General features: G+C 37.5%; 1 protein-coding gene across 2 annotated transcripts in view; it reads right to left on the bottom strand.

Moving 5' to 3' along the window:
* Positions 1 to 19,410, bottom strand: part of ABCB11 (ATP binding cassette subfamily B member 11) — a 91,251-nt gene that overhangs the window by 16,222 nt on the left and 55,619 nt on the right. For both annotated transcript variants that reach the window (XM_055308511.1, XM_055308512.1), the window contains 4 exons: positions 16,183 to 16,285; positions 9,440 to 9,604; positions 4,118 to 4,222; positions 3,866 to 4,027 (listed from right to left, as the gene is read on the bottom strand). In XM_055308511.1, coding sequence (XP_055164486.1) covers positions 3,866 to 4,027; positions 4,118 to 4,222; positions 9,440 to 9,604; positions 16,183 to 16,285 — 535 coding nt within the window. The remainder of the gene's footprint in view (positions 1 to 3,865; positions 4,028 to 4,117; positions 4,223 to 9,439; positions 9,605 to 16,182; positions 16,286 to 19,410) is intronic.

Below are 19,410 nucleotides of genomic sequence, written 5' to 3'. Positions count from 1 at the left end.
AAAATATTTTTTAAAATAATGAGCTCTCTAATGCATTTGAAGCCTGGATTAATAAAAGTCTATTTTATCCACAACTTTTTCAGAAGCTCATCTATTGACAGATCTCATTTCATGGGTGAGCTAGAGCAGTCAGTATGAGATTAATTCAGCCCTAAGCATGGATGGCATGTGTGTCTGGTGGCTATGCATTTGGTCTGCTTGAAGATACCCATACATTGGTGTGATGGTAATATTTCTGATTATTTAGTGAAGATTGATGCTTGTCCTATAATTACAGTTTTGAAATTTGTACAAGACTATTATTATAGGAGACCACTTTGATTCTCATTGATACAAAATCACATGCTGACTTAATAACTAGCTGTTCAGTCAACACAAAATGGACAAAATGGATTCAGTCTTTATATAGGTGGAGAGTGGATACTTGTGGTAATTACTATCTATATCCAAAACTGATGGTTCCACCCCTTCTTTCAGTTGCAACTATGCAGATGTGACCAAAGGTTGATGCCTTCTGTGTAGAAAAGACTTGCATGGGTACAACTGCGGGATTTTTGTAAGTATTGTAGAGACTTTAGCATTATTTAAAAGATAAAGAATGCAAAACAACCACAGTAGCCAAAAGGTAAAGCAGCCCAAGTGTCCACTGATGGATGAATGAATAAACAAAATGTGGTCTCTACAAACAATGTTATATTATTCAAGCCTTAAGAAAGAAATGAAATTCTGACACATGCTACAACATGGATAAACCTGGAGGACATTAAGCCAAGTGAAATATACCAGTCATGAAAGGACAAATATTGTATGATTCTGCTTATATGAGATTCCTGGAATAGTCAAATTCTTAGAGCTAACGTGGAATGGTGGTTATCAAGGCTTATGGGGGCAGGGAGGAGAATTAGTATTTAATGGGTACAGAGCTTCTATTTAGGATGATAAAAAGTTCTAGATATGGAGAGTGCCATGATGGTTGCCTAACAATGTGAATAGACTTAATGCCACTGACTTGTACACTTAAATAGTTAAAATGGTAAATTTTATGTTTTGTATATTTTACCACAGTTAAAAGGAATAAAAGAATTTCTAGTTGACAAGGACAGTCAGGCATTATAGAGAATTTGGAAAATAGCTACATAGTTCTTTGGGATGTCATTATTTTGTTTTCTTTTACATTTTATTTAACCAAATTTAGAAAATTTAAAAAGTAATATGGCTTAAGATACATAAAATATATACACATATGTAACTATAAACATTTTCACAAAAAAGGGATCAGACTAGATTTTACTTTGAACTTCGTTTTTTTCAGTGTAACAACCATCCCTCCAGATCATGGCATTAATACCTTTAAAGTAGCTTCCTAATTTTCCTTAGAATGGATGTATTCACTCAACTATTTTCTTACTGGTGAATATTTAGGTAGTTTCCAGGGAATTTTATTAATGTTTTGATCAATATAAAAATACCCTTGGAAGCACATTGTCAGAAAATAGGAGAGAACTTACTCATATGAATTTTAGTAGAGAATTTGCATACCTGACGTTGTATAAGTATTGAAAAAGAAAAAAGAGATATAATTATCTTTCTTTGAATATAATTTGATTATATACCTAGAAAACCCAAAGACTCTATTAAATTTTTAAATAATTAGTTAATAAGAAAACTTGAAAAAAAGGATGTCCATAAGATAAATATACAAAAACTAGTAGCTGAAATCTCAATCTAGAATATTCATTCAAAATAGTGAAAAACTACATAAGAAAGAATGGACGAGATAGAGTGATACATTAATATATCTGTGTATTATATTTACTCTACATAGTATATGGCATATTATGTCCTATATATCTTGCTAAAAACTAAAGATTCTTATTTGTATGTCTCTCAAGAGGGGACTTTTGGTATTCCCACAATGGTAATCCTTGTGTGTATGGTAGGGGGAGATGGGGGGGTGTCGCTGCATGGATGTATTCAGTTGGAATCAAAATAAAATTTTCAAAGAAGTCAAGATGATTTTAAAGTATATTAGAATAATTAATGTCTAGGAATAAATAAAAGAATCTTGAAAAGGAAAAATTATTGTGCAAGGATCTACCTTACCACCAGATAATAAAAATTTATAAAGTTACATAACTAAAAGAGTAAGGTCCCAGCACAGAATAAATCAAGCTGATCAATGAAAGAGAATAGAGAATCCCCATAGCTCCAAGCATCTGTAGTAAATTGGTATTCACAATGGGCAGGAGAATTTCAAATAGCTGGAAAATGAAATCTACATTAAAGTTTGGTGGGGGAATATTTTCTATCCAGCTTGGAGGAAAAAAAAGCCAGATTTCTACCCTACTTTACTATTAAAATAAATTTGACCTGAGTAAGCAATGTTATTTTTTTTAAAAAGGTTAATGAAAATATTACTGAAACTCTTAGAAACTTTTTTTAAGGATAAGTAAAAATTCTTATAAGATGAATAGATGCTGCTCTCTGAATTCAAGTGAGAGTGAATAACTTTGAAAAGCCCTTGCAGATTGAAGGACGCAAAAATAGAAGAAATAAGGTGATACCTTATTTATTTAACCTAAGCTCGAGTCAAGTAAATTGGACACTAGAATACTCAGACGGTAAAAGGGAAATTGCTACAAACTTTCTTCAAGCAGTGAGACAACACACATTAAAACCCTTCGAAATGATTATATATTCTGATTCAGTGATTATATTTTGAGAACAAGAAAAAAAAATAATCAGGGATGTGCCAAGCTTGATGTAAAATGATATAAGTTGCTTATAAGGGGGAAAAACAGAAAGAACATTTAAATAAGGAATTCTTTAATGATGATGCATTAAAATGATGAATTATACAACCATCAAAAACCTACTCTAGAAGAATATATAATAACCAAAATATGCTTATGTCAGATTGTTGTGGGGGGAAATCAGAAAGATTGCAAAACAACATGTAGAGTGTGACCCAAGGTCTGTGAGAAACACATGTATACTTAGAAAAAAGCTCTGAGGAAGAGGATCCCATGTTCCTCTGAAAGTCTCCCATACCATTGTCCATATTTTTGGCTGAACTGGCTAGGAGTCAAGACAAATGGCACTCAGTTTTTCAGTCTGGGGTGGGGGTGGGAGTTCTTCCAAGAACCTCACAGATTGTGGTTTGTTTTCTTCCTTCCTTCCTTCCTTCCTTCCTTCCTTCCTTCCTTCCTTCCTCTCTCTCTTTTATTCCCACAGAAAGTGAGTAGAGGTGCTGGACAACACAGTCAACTCTCTTCACTTTGATACAAACCCCTGGTTTTCTAAAAGCATTGCCTCATCATTGTTCAGGTGACACGAGAATGAGTCACCTCAACAAGGCTACAGGTCCTGCGGTTCAGAAACCACAGCCTTGTCTCTCCGAATGCCTCAGGATTCTAGATGGCAATCATTTACTTCTTTTCTTCAGTTTCCTGACTGGCTTTTACAGAGGCAACCCAGAAGATATTCTCTTTTCCTGAGACTGCCTGCAAGCTGAGCACCTGTGTAAGGAGGCTTTGCTTCCACCCTCTAGGGGTGCTATGAAGTCTTGTAGAATCTGAGTCTGGGCCTGAAAAGGATCTGAGAGTGAGTCTCAGAAAAGCTCTGTTTGCTAGACTTCCAGTAAATCTAAAACCCTGACAGATTTGGACTTATGGCACCGATTCTGGACATTGCCTGGGAGACACTGCTGTTTGTCAGCATTGGAAATGGTGGGAAATGTGGCTCTGGGACATCTGAATCCCATGAGTTCCTATTTCACGGGAAACATACAGGTGATTACCAGAATGCTCAAAGGAAAGAATGTTTCCTCCGTTAAAAACACCCCTGACTTCCCCCCATAGCTTACCCCTTGAACTTGGGAGGCATCCGTAGCAAGCCTTGTTGTTAATGCCCCGGGGCTATTTCTGAGGTCATCGAACCAGCCAATGTCTTGCCCTAACATTGCTCTGAAACCATATTTACGCAGCCTTTTTGTGAGGAGTTCTCCAGATTTAGCAAAAGCATATCCCTGAAACATAAAGGAGCCTTTAGTGATATTTTAACACGAAAAGAGAGGAAATAATTGTGAAATCACTTGCTAAAAGCTAAAATTCCTTACCTGCAGAAACTGAGTGCAAAGGGATACACAGCCCACTGCTACAAACAGCAGGCACACACCATTGATCTGTGACCTTTGTTCTTCTTTATCAGGAAGCGAAAAAGTCTTTGCAAGATTGTAAGCAAAGATATTACTTTGTTATTATTTGTTATTATTTAATAGCAATAAAACAGAATATATGTAAAAGAAATTTCAAATTTTAAGATATATTTAAAAGAACATTTTCTTAAGCATTGGGTTAAGAAAACATACTAGAAATTTAACCAAAATTAGCCATGAATATGTGTACTTTAATTCCCCACGGGAAAGGAAGGTTGGCAAAGGAAAACCAATAGCAATAATTTGCAGAATTTTCGTCTTGTTTTTTAACCTGATGTAGGCAATTGTGTTGGCTTTTTATTGATACAGATGAGAAATATGATTAAATATCTCCAATCCTTTATGTAATAAGGCAAAGAAAAAGGGAAGGAAAGATGAAGGAAGGAAGGAAGGAAGGAAGGAAGGAAGGAAGGAAGGAAGGAAAAAAGGAACGAAGATGAGTATTATCATGACTTCTGTCCTTCTCAAAAAATAGAAGCAATAAAGATGATCTTCCCACTCAGGTACCCTGTTATTTTACTTTATTTTATTTTATTTATTTTATTTTTTTAAAGATTTTATTTATTTGTTCATGAGAAACACACACAGAGACAGAGAGAGGCAGAGACACAGGCAGAGGGAAAAGCAGGCAGGGAGCCCAACGTGGGACTCAATCCCGGGTCTTCAGGATCACACCCTGGGCCGAAGGCGGCGCTAAACCGCTGAGCCACCGGGGATATATATAATATGAATTATCTAATTATATATGTGAATATATATATTCATATTGATGAATAATAGCATCATTAAAAAAGTAACTAGCTATCAAGGCATTAACTGGAATTGCTTTAGGAGAAAAAACACTTTCCATCCACCTGAGACTGAGGTTGTTTCTAAATCAGAAGAAGTTGAAAACATGCCCTCCCCCCCCAGGAAAACTATGGAAGTTGTGAATGCGGTTTTTGAGTCTACAATGAGAAGTAAACTATACTTTAAGTATATTCTGAACTTGCAGACGTATGCTCAGTAACCGACTGGGGACTCAGCTGTTGCAATAAGACAAAGGGAAGAACAGCTGCATATTCTAATGACATTACCCTATAATGAAATAGATTTCAGGTACAACAAAACTTCTTAACTTGGGCTAAGTGAGGGAACTCTGAGTTCCAAAAAAGTATGCATTAGACAGCCTTATTTATTATTCTAAATTAAGTAACTAGAACAATGCTAACAAGCAGATGCTCAAAAGAAACCATTTATTCAATAAATATTTATTTAGTGCCTGCCACATACATCTTGCAAACAATGTATACTACTCTGTTAACAAACCCTTTTTTGTAAAGCAAAAGAACCTATTCAAAAATCACAAATTCCAAAATGGAGGGAGGGGTTCTAGATTAATAAGATTTACTGTTTTAAGGACAGTTTCCAGGGTCTTCATGTTTCTTAATACAGGTGGAAGTGGGTTCAGAAGATTCTACAGTCATTCTTCCCTCCATAGAATAACTCATATGTTTACTTAACAGAGTTTACAAGTTTAGGGATTTAAAGACCTGTTTCAGTTTGGTTTTAAAAATCACTATACAAATCCCCCAAGCCCCAAACTGTGACGACACAATTCCCAGTTTGTTTAGCTAGTGGTTATCATTAGACAAGGAAATGTCTATTTTTGTGATTCCAGTGGTTTTCTTCTTGGCAGGCTCTTTTGGCTCTTGGCATTACTCATCTTCTCAGTGTTAAAGTATTTGGCTAATGTTAAATCCACACAACTGCCCAGTTCAAGACTGTGCATCTGTCTATCCATAACCTTTTTATTCACAAAATTTTATTCTTTATATATTCTTGTTGAAATGCAACCCCAGAAGCTACCCCTCCATAGGTTCCTCTATGATACATCGCCGCTATTTTTGTAATGGTAAGTCTGTTTAAGGAGAAAAGAAACATTCACTAAACTATTGCTATTTACCAGATGCCAAATATGTTGCTTAACCTACTTTAACTTAAATGAAGTCTTCCTTAAATTGGGCTTCTTAAAACATCCCAGTGAGGTAGATTTTCTTACCCTGTATTACAGATGAGGAAACTAAGACTTCATCAAGGAAAAGCCACTTGTTCAAATGCACCCAGAGAATACAGAACAGAGACCTACTACAGATCCAGGGCTGGCTGGCTCCAAAGATTATGATTTCCCCAGCATGCTACGTCCACATTGCTGTGTTTGGGACACTTGTACACTTTCTAAGTGAAATAGAGCCATGGAAAGTGAATCAGATAAATTATGTTTTATGTATGTACTGATGCTTCACTAGATTAGCAACCAGGCTCCTAATAGTGTCCAATCATTTTCTGGGCCTATGTTCCAAACTGTGGTCTCAATACACCAAATGTGAGTATCATGCCCTTTAGGTATGTCAGGATGAAAATAGCGCAACTGCAAACAGACTATTATCTGACTCATGATTATACCCTGTGAGATGAAAGTATCATGAATCTACTGATGAATATTTGATAATTATGCTAAGAGACTAACAGAAATGATCTTCTTTATCAGAGAGGGAAAATAGTACTTCTTTTAGCATCATTTGCTTAGCAATACAACCCTGTGAGAACATTAACCATGAGCAGACTTTGGACTTCACCAACTAGATCCTATTACTCTGGTACTGCAGCCCTCAAGTGAAGAGTCTAATTGCTCAAGTTCAGTTTTTCCTAGGATTCCTGGTTGTGACCAGAACAATCACAGAGACTAGTCTCACTATGAAGAACTGGTGGGTGCTCTACGAGAGCAGGGGTTTTGACTGAATCATCACTTTTTTTCTGACTTGGCCATTTCATAGACTAACAGAGCTGGAAGGTATCTTAGAAACCATTTTGTCAATCCTTCCTTTTATAGTTGAGGAACCCAAGGCCCAGAGAAATGGCATGGTGTGATCCTAGGGCGTATAGTACTTACTATCTAGAAGAGCCAGATTCAGGATAAATAAATAAATAAATAAATAAATAAATAAATAAATAAATAAATATTTCCTGGTTGGGAATCCAGCACTCTTTACATAGCAGCTCATGTACAGGGTTTGGTAAAGCTGAGTTAGTATATTCTTTTCTGTGTTTTTATAAGAAAGTGGTGATCAGCAAAAAAACTGGTATCCCAGATTTCTATCAAAAGCAAAGATCTAGGGCACAGTTGGGTCTTTACAAAATTCAACCCTATCTGCCATGCCTTCTACGTCTTGTCACTGCTCAGTGGGATGCATTTCCAGAGCCTTTTCCTAATAGAATGTCAGCTTTATGAGAGCAGGGAGGGCTTTCTTATTCCTCACTCTATCCTCAATCCCAGCAATGATGTCTGACAAATAATAACTGATTAACAAATATTTGTTGAATTATGAGATATTATGTCTAATATCTGTCTTTCTCAGAGACTGAAAACTCTATTAGAGAAGGCAGCATGACTGAATGCAATCCCCAGTCCCTAGCACAGTGTCTATGGGAGGTAATCAACAAATATCTGTTGAGTGAATAAAAGAACATTTCTTGAATGTTCTTGAATTGAATGTTTGGATTGAATTTAAATAAAACATCCTAAAATATTTAGCGTATTTTAATTACTTTAATTATTACTTTTAATTATTTAAAAGATTGTCATCATAAAAGGTTTCACACAACCAGAAATTCAATTTACCAGAATTGAAGGGCCCTGTTTCCAATTTCCAATCTGAACTTAACCTGATTTCCTCACTTACCACAAGGGGGTAGTATGAAAATTAAGCGGTGGCTGAGGCCCTCCCTACACATTTGACCTGATTTTGTTTGTAGACTGTAACAGTCTTTTTGTATGAATCATGCCTGTGGGGACATTTCCCTGGTCAGGACCTCTTCCAGAGAGGCCACAAAAGAAAGAGAAGTAGAGGGGAAACTAAAACTCAGGACTCTTAGTAAGCCCTGACAGTGTGGTGTGCTGGCAAATCCTTTAGCCTAGGCTTGGGAAAAGCTGGGTTCTAGCGCTGGCCCTACTGCCTGATGCCTGTTTCACCATGAACAAATTAATAAAGTTATCTAGATTCTAGATTTGCCTCCCTGTTGATCTCATGGGATTTGTGTGTGTAGGTAAATTTCAACTAAAGAACTTGGCAGAATTTTGATAACGAATTTTGCAATGAGAGTCTTATTAGAAACTGGCTCTCCAGTCACACTGGATTTGAATCCCAGATCCATCATTTGCTACCTAAGTTCTGTATAACTTGGTTCGCTTTTTTGTAAAATGGGAACAATAAGAATACCTACCTCGGGTGGTTACTAGGAAAATTTAGTGAACTATTATAAATAAAGTGCTTAGGTAGTGTCAATTAATGCTTGTAGTTATTATTTTTTATTGTAGCTGTGAAGCCAGATGAAGAATATCAAAACTCCTAGGAAGTGAAAAATTGAAATAAGCTATTATTATCCTTTATCCATGTCTTATTTTACTTCTCTCTTCCTTTTCCTGTTTCCTCCCCCACTTTGCTGTTTCAATGGTGCAATCAGCAGAGCAGACAATTCTACAACGTGCACTTGCACCTGCTTATATAAGCCAAACTTCGCACCTCAGCTGTTTCAGCAACATCAAAATGGCCCAAGAGGATCATAGGGGAAGAGAGGAAAAATAAAACAAGACGAAATCAGAAAGGGAGATAAACCATAAGAGACTCTTAATCATAGGAAACAAACTGAGGGTTGCTAGAGGGGAGGGAGGTGGAGGGATGGAGTAACTGGGTGATGGGCATTAAGAAGGACACGTGATATAATGAACACTGGGTGTTACATAAGACTGGTGAATTACTGACCTCTACCTCTGAAACTAATAATGTGTTATATGTTAATTAATTGAATTTAAATAAAAATTTTTTAAAAGATCAAAACGTCCTAAATTGCTTTTGTATTATTCAACAAACCTGCTTTGCATTATGATTTTGTTTGCATATATGGAAATTGCCCTCTCCTTACACTAAATTTGCAGCCACAGTACAGCTTTTTACAGACACGATGACTAGAGACGTGCCCTGCCAGCCCAACTGAGATCACTCAGCTTCATTTTCTTACCTTCTGTGTAATGGAGATTCTGGGCACTTTGAATCCTTTAAAGATGAGGAAAAGAAAGCTAAATCCATTAAAATACAGAGCCAACCTATAAAAAATGACAATATCCACTGATAGAAAAACAAAAAAAATATGAGAAGAATAAAGCTAATCCAGTTGTTTGCTTACCCCAAGAATCTGGCTGAATAAAAAGGCATAAAGCGGTGTGACCGACCCATTGACAGCAGCACCCACGGCCCCAAACAGCATGTAGGGCCACTCTGGAGCATTGAATTTCAGAATCCTCCTAACGGGGGCAGGTTCAATTTCTTCTTCCACAGGAATGTCCTTGTCCTTGAGGGGAGAAGGGTTATACTAGTCATCCTGGGGTATACTCAGACATTTTTGCACATGTTCTTTAATGATACAGCAGATTCTTTGGTATTCACAGATTCAAAAGTCATGGTTTGACTGGTTATGAGTGACCTCAAAGGTCTCTGAGATGTAGTGATAATTGTTTTGTAAGAAATGGATTTGAATTGTTTGAGACCATGCTGTGACTTGGAAGGGACACACTAGATGAGCACTCGTCTAAAGGTGAGCATTTGGTTTTCATTTCACAATTAGATATACGTTAACTCTGAAGGAGTAATAAATATGTTGGATCTCTGAAAAAAGTAACCCCTCCAATTTAAAAAGGTTTTTTGTGCTATGGTAGTATTCACATATTTGAGGACTTGTAACACTTTCAAGGTATATCCTTCATAAATGGCTAAGTCCTATAGTCTAGTAATTGACTGAAGCTCTGAGGCAGGCCAGTGTATCTGAAACAAGGCACAGTAATCATCAAAATGTATTAAATGGTGTCAACAGTTATCATTTACATGCTTTCTATAAAATTTTCCTTAATTAGTGCCCAGAAGTAAATGGTAATCCATTTGGGGCTTCTAAGCTCTACATATTCTTTGCAAGAAGTGAAAACTATTTTGATATTTCCCTATTTTGATCTCTTTAGTTGTCATTGAAGTGTCTGAAGTAGCAAATTATTTTCCTCTTGAAGGCAAATATTTTACTCGGAATCTTATCATGTTCACTATCACTTTTCCTCACTACAGATTTTATTCAGTGCTTGATCTGATTGTTCGTTTGTTAAATTTATTACTGACTTCACTTAAGAAAGGATTTTAGGTGGCTTATATAGATTTTTGCATTTTTTTACTTTTTCTATTAAAATATACTAAAAGTATTATAACAAATTAACTACAAATCTATTTAATTAGTGCTCTCTTGCATGAATGCATAGTAATTTAACCTTTAGGTAGTAGAATGTCAGGAACAGAAAACAGCAAGAAAATTCAAATAATTTCTCTTTGCTTCCAAAGTCAAAGACCACATTACTAATTCAGTTTAAAGAAAGTCTTGTGTCATGTTATGTCATTATCATTGCAAGCCAAATAGGGTGGAGGAAGGCAGCTTGGCTGGTGTGGGATTTCTTATTGCCTCCATTTCAAATTCTCTCTTGGCCTGCCCTCAACATTTGCACTTGTCACTATACATTCATGCAGCAAATCCTTCTGTTCAATAATTTCGCCTCTGACAACATACTAACTCTAGGAAATCAATTCCAGGAAGGAAGTGGGGTGCCTAGGCAAGCATGAGTAGAACAAGCATAGAAAGAACAGGGTTCTTGGATGAGCCCAATGCAGCCACCTGTGGAATACATTGCCAAGCAATTTAGCTCTCTGGGGCTCAGTTACCTCATCCTCCAAATGAGATAGTTGGACTAAGTTGGGGAAGACAACTCCCTGTGGGTCTCTTGTGTTTCTGTACATCTTATGCAGTGGCATCGACTACATTTATTCAGACTATTTTTTCAAGGATGTTTGCATAGCAAATAGCCCTGGAGGAGAGAGATGAGATCTTCATCCCAAGAAAAGAGCAGATGTGTTTACTGCCAATTATAAAAGACTCAAGCTCCTCCATATCAGAATTCCTCTCCTGTAACACATCCCCTTCATTTGCTGGTATCATCTGGCCCTCTTTAAATATGGGGGTTGGGCTGGGAACCAGTGCAAATGATATACTCTGGTTACTACACTGGCCAAGAGTTATAAAATTACATGGGGCTCGATCCCAGGACCCGGAGTTCATGACCGGAGCCGAAGGCAGATGCTTACCCGATAGAGCCTGTCAGGCACCCCTCCTCCTCAGGTAATTCTAGTAATAAAGCCCAGCCTGTGAGATTCCCAAGAGTATGTAATCTCCAAGACTCTTTCTGGAGCTGAAATTCATAATCATGAATCCATGGTTATGAATTTGGAAAATGTCAGCTGTGCTGTACCATCCAGACACAGTAAACTCCAACATTTCCCAGAACCACTGCTCCATGAAACAGCCCACTCACAACCTTGACATGACAGAAATTTCCCTGGCCTTCTGATTCTTAAAGGTTTCCCTAGCCCTAAATAACAATACCTGAGACATTTAAAAATAATATGAAGTGATTTTTTCCCTAGTAATTATCATTCCAAGATAAACTAACAAGGGGCAAATGTAATTGATATGAATAATTTTCTCTTGTCCCCTTTCACTAGATGTTTGACTTTAAGGGAAACTGTCCCCTGACCCCCAAAAAGGTGCACCATCAAGCCTGAATGATGCAAAAACTAGAAAATCTGTCCCTGAGTAATTGACTTCTGATTGACTTATATGATATAGTTTAAAAAAATTGTAGGAGAATTTTTTTAAAAAAGAAGTAGAAGAAGAAAACAAACTATAAAGCCATAATGTATAGAAGATTTTTTCCTTTGATTTTTGCAAAGCTGAAGACAAATTTAGTCATCTAAAAAAGGCTAAAGATGATTTATTCATCTTCCCTGTATTTGTGGCAAACCAGTAACTCACAGAGAGAGGAGAAATTATAAAAGTTGATGTGTTCCCTTACTGTAGAATTCCTGCCTTTATTGTAGCAATGTCAAGTGGCACCTTGCACATGTGCACAAGTAAGGAAGTATCCTGCTAGGAACCCTAGTGCAGGGAGGGGACGGTGGTTCTTGTTCATCTTTGCATACATAACACAATACCTGGCACACAATAGATGTACAATCAATATTTATTGGATGAAAGAATAAGTGAAATTTTTATGCCCATGGTGCATACATGCAACAAAACATTTATTTTAAAAAAATACTGAGCTCTCTACTATGAATGTGGTTCAGTGGTAGACACTGGGCTTTCCTCAGTTTCCTTCATAGAACTTCCTACTTAAATCTTATGTCCTGCTTTCTATACTTTGTTGCACTGGTTTCTGCGTGCTAATCCATAAGCGTCTCCTGCCTGGATAATGACTTTAAGATTTGATGATAATAAATGGTAACTATGACAAAGGGGCAGATGTTCTCCAAATGGTCATATACTGAAAGTCATTTGTAAGGATCCTGTTTCTGTCCTCGTAAGCAATGCTCAAACCCTATCTTCTAAGTCAGCTGTGATGAAATGATGGGTTTCAAACCTTTGACCTTGACTTGAATTCCTATAGATTCTACTTTGTTAGTTTTCCTGAGAGAGAGGTCTCTTTTTTTTATTTTTTTTTAAATTTATGATAGTCACACAGAGAGAGAGAGAGAGAGAGAGAGAGAGAGAGAGAGAGGCAGAGACACAGGCAGAGGGATAAGCAGGCTCCATGCACCGGGAGCCCGACGTGGGATTCGATCCCGGGTCTCCAGGATCGCGCCCTGGGCCAAAGGCAGGGGCCAAACCACTGCGCCACCCAGGGATCCCGAGAGAGGTCTTGATACCAGAGACTGACAAGTTTCCCCTCATCTTCCACTGAATTTTATCAGCATTATAACTAAGATTTGACTCCACTTCTGGAAGCCCACAGCACAGCCTGGGAGTGGAAAGAAAGAAACCGCAGTCTTAGTTCTGTTCCCAGATAACCAGGAGACCTGGGATTCCAGTAACCCCACTTAGCATATGGAAGGACAACCTTCTCATGCAACCATCTCTTCTATATGCTCAGTCAAAACTCTGAGAGACCACAAGGTGGAGATAATTCCTTTACATAAGTAAACTTTTTGCATTGCAGTAGAAGAACACTTCCCAAATAACAGACTGAGGTTAGAACTCCTCCATAGAATGAGAAAAAGAAAGGATTTTGCCAGTGTTTAGGCTTGTGGAATTCAGTTAACTTTAAAATGCTTTAAAATCTACTTGGGATTAGAATATCCCATATATTTAAAGTGCTTTAAAATATTACTTGGGATTAGAAATTTCATAAATTAAATGGTATAGACCCTAATTCCACTGTTTTTTTTTTTGTTGTTTGTTTGTTTGTTTGTTTTTTGTTTTTAGAAAATGAGTTGGAGCACGTGGGTGGTCAGTCATTTGAGCATTCAACTCTTGATTTTGGCTCAGGTCATGATCTCAGGGTCCTAGGATAAAGCCCGATTGGGCTCTGTGCTCAGCATGGAGTCTGCTTGAGGATTCTCTCTCCTCCCTCTGCCCCTTCCCCCTCCTCAAATAAATAAATAAAATCTTAAAAAAATTTTTTAAATAAAAAAGTTATTAATTTAAATCTTAAAAACTCTAATATCAGAGCACCTGTGTTGCTCAGTCAGTTAACAAGCTGCCTTTGGCTCAGGTCATGATCCTGGGGCCCTGGGATCGAGCCCCATGTCAGGCTCCCTGCTCAACAGGGAGCCTACTTCTCCCTCTCCCTCTGCTCCCCCCTGCTTGTGCTTGCTCACACTCTCTCCCTCTGTCAAATAAAATCTTTATAAAAATAAATAAAAATTTAAAACTCTCATATTGTTACTATACAAATGAGCAGCATTAATATAAGCATAAGATCTTATTTTCTTGGAGCTTGAGCAAGATCACACTGGCTTCCCTGTTATTTTTTCCCTCTCTTCCTTTTTCTCTCTTAACTGGAGAGAGAATATAAAATGGTATCTTTTAAACATTACACTGGTTTACATTCAATCAGGTTTAATTACTCCATTCTAATTTACAAGACTTTAGATAAGTAGACTATCATGTGAAGCATTTTTATTTCTCTAAAACTACTCTTTATGTTTGATTTAGTTTTCATCTTAAATGGTTCCCTTCAGAGTTTCCTCAGCATCATGAGAACCCTGTGGGAATCTGATTTCCAGATCTCCAGGAATCTGATCTCTGCTGCTATGCTGGGCTACCTGCCAGTTTCAACAGCAACAGCAGAATCAGATTTTCTTTTCCTTCCTTCCTTCCTTCCTTCCTTCCTTCCTTCCTTCCTTCCTTCCTTCCTCTCTTTCTTTCTTTTTCTTCTTTCTTTCTTTCTTTCTTTCTTTTTCTTTCTTTCTTTTCTTTCTTTCTCTCTTGCTTTTGTTGCCAAATAGTTACAGAAACTAGAAAAAAACATAAAAAAGGCAAAAGTCAAATATGATTGGCACTGTTACATTTGAAATTTCAATGTGGTTCTTTGTCCCTTGGAGCTTTACCAGACTCCTTATAGGAGGCGTCTTGTCATTATTAGTGGCAGCACCGTGTACGTAAATTAAGTATCTATCTCTAGGTCTAGAAGAAGAGTTGAATCCTTAATGGCAAGATGCAGTAAGCAATCATGCTTGCTAAATATGTTTCCTCTCTCTGTGATTCATCCTGCTGCTCCTGAGAAAAAGTGTTTCTCTGTGAAATTTATTTAAACCAACTCTATTGAATATAGAGACATTTATTCATTCCTAATGTACTAGAACCAAGAGAGAGCCTTAATAATCCTTCTGTCATAGTCACAAGATCATAAGGAGGATGTACTTTATTCCACATTTGTCACTGTGAACAAAGGTTTATAATTACTTCCAAAAGGATTCTCATTAAAAAAATTTTAAGGACAGTTTAAAATGTCATCATGCCTAATGGATGTGCTCATAATTGAGATATCCTCTGACTGAGTTGCTTTGATAAATCTTGTGATTTGGGCTTTATCTAATTGTGGAAATTCAATTTTTCATCCTCGTTTTAAATCTCCCAATATCCTAATAGATATAGGGCACTTACTTAAGTGCCCGAGGTGATACAAACATAAATAATATATAGTCACTAACTTTAAGAAGCTTATTATTTAGTAAGAGAATAAGACAACACGACCCCAAATGAGACTCAATAAGAAAGCTGTCATGAAAAGGTTCAAATGAAGAGTAGTGGGAGACTAAAAGTGACACTCTTGGGTTGAAGAATGAAGTGCAGACTTTAAGAAAGGCTTTGAGGAGGGGCATCTTAGGGGAAGTAGGGTGTCCACAACAGCTTTGAGGACCTGCATCCTTAGGAAGAAGAAATATTGCTGTATCTGTTGATTCCTCTCCTATCACTTTCGTTTCTGTGGTTTTTGAATTATATTAACATGAATAGTGTTACTTTAGATGTATCTTTAATAAATTATGGTAAAACTATGTGAAGTAAACAACTGTCCATAAAACCTAATTAGTTTCTATCCTTTCAAAAATTGTGATAACTTGCATAAGAGCTAACTTTTTCAGGTACCTCTGTTGAATAAACACTTGCCAAGGTTATTATAATTTAAGGAGGAGATTTAAAAATTTGAGAGAAATTGTTTTCAAGAAATAGTTTTCTTAAAAGCTTTTAAAATTATACACACATGATCAAATAACCTAAGTACATATTATTTGCCTGTGTCTGTTCAATGGTTCACCTAAAAACTACTGATTAACCATTATAGTCCAGTTTCAGTTACTAGATGTTCTTAACGTTATTAACTAATCTGCATTTCTTTTAACATATTTTGTAGAATTTAGAGTTTTCATCAGGTCTCCCATTTAATCTGACTTAATTAACATTACTGGATGCCTTGCAGACTCATTTTCTCAGGTTTAAAGGTCATACAGTAGTCCCCAGGAAAGACTGTCTCCAATCCCCAAGAGCGACTGGTGCCTGACCTTTCTGTCTTCTTCATAAGTAGACTTATGATCTACAACAGCTAGTGGAGGTTCATGTGCCAGGTAAGAAAGCTGAGACTTGGAGCGTTGTCGGAGTGAAGCTCTGCAAATAAACAGAAAGAATGAAAGAGTCTGTAGATTATGGGCAGGTTGGAACAGGACTTAACTGGTGTTTCAGCTAACGTCACAAGTGTCCAATAAACAGAAATGGTTGATAGGTCACATAGTAACCAGGTAAGGGAACTTCCTGGTTAGGTTCCACAGAACTATTCTTGTGGCATTGCTAATTAAATTGGATACTCTGGGCCCCAAGCAAGCCCTCTGATTCAGAAGTGCTCAAGGAGGGAGGGAGAGAAGGAGAAGAAAGCTGTCCTACCAGTCTACAAAAAAAAAAAAAAAAAAGTCCAAGATTCAAATCCATTCCATATCCATATGGTATATTAATTGCTATCATAGCAATGGCCCACTGCCTTTACCGCCCTTTTGGTTATAGGTTGTAATCTTGATACCTGTTTCTCTCTCTAGTTATACCTGATGTTTACTGTAGTGTAAGGTCACCTGGATATAAATAAGCTAGTAGGAAGAAAATAGGGTCCCTGGTGAGATTTTCTTTAGGCTATGTACTGCCCTTAAAATTTACATAATTAACAAATACCTTATTGAAATAAAATTTATGTGATGTGTTCATTCATTCATTCATTTAACAGAGGCTTGTTGGGCATGTACGACATGCAGACCAATGCCTGGTGCTGTGGGATTACAGAGACTGGTCAATCAGCCTCCTCCCTCAAGGAGTTTCAAATCTCACAGAAGAGTAAAACATGTACCCCACTCTGATGGAGGAAAGAATGCAGTAATTGCTGTAAAGCAGGTCTGAATAGAAAGTATGAAAATTTAAAGGAAAAATAAATATATGGCAGGTGTTTCCATGAAAGGTGTCTTGGAAGAGGTGGCTACAGTAGGACTTGGGTTTTTGCAAGAAAAGCATTTCTGATGGAGAGAACAGTATAGATAGAAGCATGGAGATAGGAGAGAACATGGTTCCTTAGTTCATATACTTAGTACAGCGCAGATAGAAGAAGAGATTGGTTCAGGTGGTTTTGGTTTCTTTCCTGAGATTTCTGAGAAGGAGACTCCTACTCGCCTCTAGGTTAAACATCAAAGGAGGCAGCATTATTATGTCAAGACCCTTAATGAATAATGTCAAGATCTTTAAGGAAAGAAGCCTGAAAAATGAAGCAAAATGAAGGGGGGAAAAGCAGAGCTGAGAAAGGAAGAGAAACTGCATGTATGTTAGACACCTGGTTGAAGCTCCAGCCTTGCCTGAAGCCAAGCCATCCTTGGACAATTGGTTAGGTAAGCTGATTCTCTCCCTTTAAAAGTGAAAGCCGGTTAAGTTTTCGGTCATCTGTAGGTGGAATCTCTCTCTCTTTTTTTTTTTAAGATGTTATTTATTTATTCATGAGAGACACACACACACACACAGAGAGAGAGGCAGAGACACAGGCAGAGGGAGAAGCAGGCTCCCTGCATGGAGCCTGACATGGGACTCGATCTCCAGGATTACACCCTGGGCTGCAGGCGACGCCAAACCGCTGTGCCACCAGGGCTGCCCTGCATATGGAGTCTTAAGGGATAGGTGCAATGCTGAAGACTTGAGAGGAAGGTGTGTACATTATCAAAGCACCTAATCTAAAGTAAGAAAGTGGAAAGAGAGACCCATCCATGATCTCTCTCCCTCATTTGTATCCAGTGCCTATTATACACGCTCATCTGGCCTTCTTGAGAAGGCACTAACACACCACCTTCATCACTCTGTTCCCAGGTCCTGTTAGTGGCACTGCCACCCTCTTAGTCACCCAGGTTCAACAGGGGCATGTATCTCAAGTCTAACCTCTTCCTGACCTTGCACATTCACACTCTTGCCAAATCTCATTATGGTCAGACCTGAAACCACTCCTCACCAAACTGCTCTCTGGTACACCCCAACTCCCTCCTACCTGGTCTGAGACTCTTCAGTAATAGAGTCACTTCTTTGGGTTACTTAACTGGTCAAGCAGTCTTCTTCAAAATGCATGAGGAACAGGCATGTGTCAACTGGACAGAGTGGAGTGCATGGTAGGGCTGAGATGCAAGGTCATGGGCCTACAGAGAAGCTCAGAGCACTGGAAACCATGGTAGAGTATGCAGAAAAGGAAATATGGTTGACATCCTCCCAGTTTTGAGCATGGCAAAACATATATCCTTGTTCCTTCTGATTTCTACTAGCTTAATCTTATATTTCTTAAGTCTCTCTCTCGTTCCCTATTTCGCAGTCCATTCCACCTGTCTAGCATAGGCTGTCCCACCAAAATCATGGGCCTACCTGCCGGCTCCCTCTGGTCCACCCTAAACACCAGGGTTAAAGTTCTATTGCAGGCCTTTTTAGAAATTGAAAAAGTTGGCCAGTCCCTTTCTCAGAAGCTGCCTACCACTTATTGCCACAAATAAAAACAGCTAATCTGGGGGCTAAATATCTCTCCCACTTTGTCTCTCTTTCTAAACATTATTATTCAGGAAATTAGTTACTCTTATCCATTAAATTGTTCTCAAATCTAAAATATATTACTGAAGAAAAACTGAGCTGTCAGAAAGACCAAGCCAAGGAAATAAGATACAAATTAACATTTCATGTAGTCATCTTTTAGCAAAAAAAATCTGTCAGCATACACAATGAGATATTTTTAACAGACTTTCTTACTCAAACTTAAAAATCTTTCTCTGCAGGAGGTTAATAGCTACTTTCTGGGTGTAGATTGTATGTCTGGATTTCTCAACCTACTCACCAAAATGTAGAATTTTTGAGAACTAATAGCCAAATAGGAAATGTTTATATTAAAAATGGTTATTTGGTCCTAACAATAAACTGGAAGCAAACTACTTAGAACAAGTAGAATTTTGTTCAATTGAAAAGTTAAGAAAATATTTATTCTCTTGTTGACAGGACCACGAAATACATCATTTCCTCTTTCCATATGTGATTCTTTGAATATTAAAAATAAATCTGTGTTTGAATTACTTGGAGCTGTTACCTACATGTTTTATTTTAGGCCCCTTTAAACCAGTTTTCAATAAGCAATATATTCCCTTGAAAAAGCAAGTCTTATAACTGAGCCTTTGCTCAGAGTACAGCCTTGAATTAAATATCCTAGAAATGGTAAAGGCAACAGTAAGGAAATCTGCTGTCAC

Source organism: Nyctereutes procyonoides, unplaced genomic scaffold, assembly GCF_905146905.1.
Source record: "Nyctereutes procyonoides isolate TBG_1078 unplaced genomic scaffold, NYPRO_anot_genome, whole genome shotgun sequence".
In the NCBI taxonomy this organism is placed as follows: Eukaryota; Metazoa; Chordata; class Mammalia; order Carnivora; family Canidae; genus Nyctereutes; species Nyctereutes procyonoides.
The sequence above is the reverse complement of the archived record's forward strand: the minus strand, read 5'-3'. Positions and strand labels throughout refer to the sequence as shown.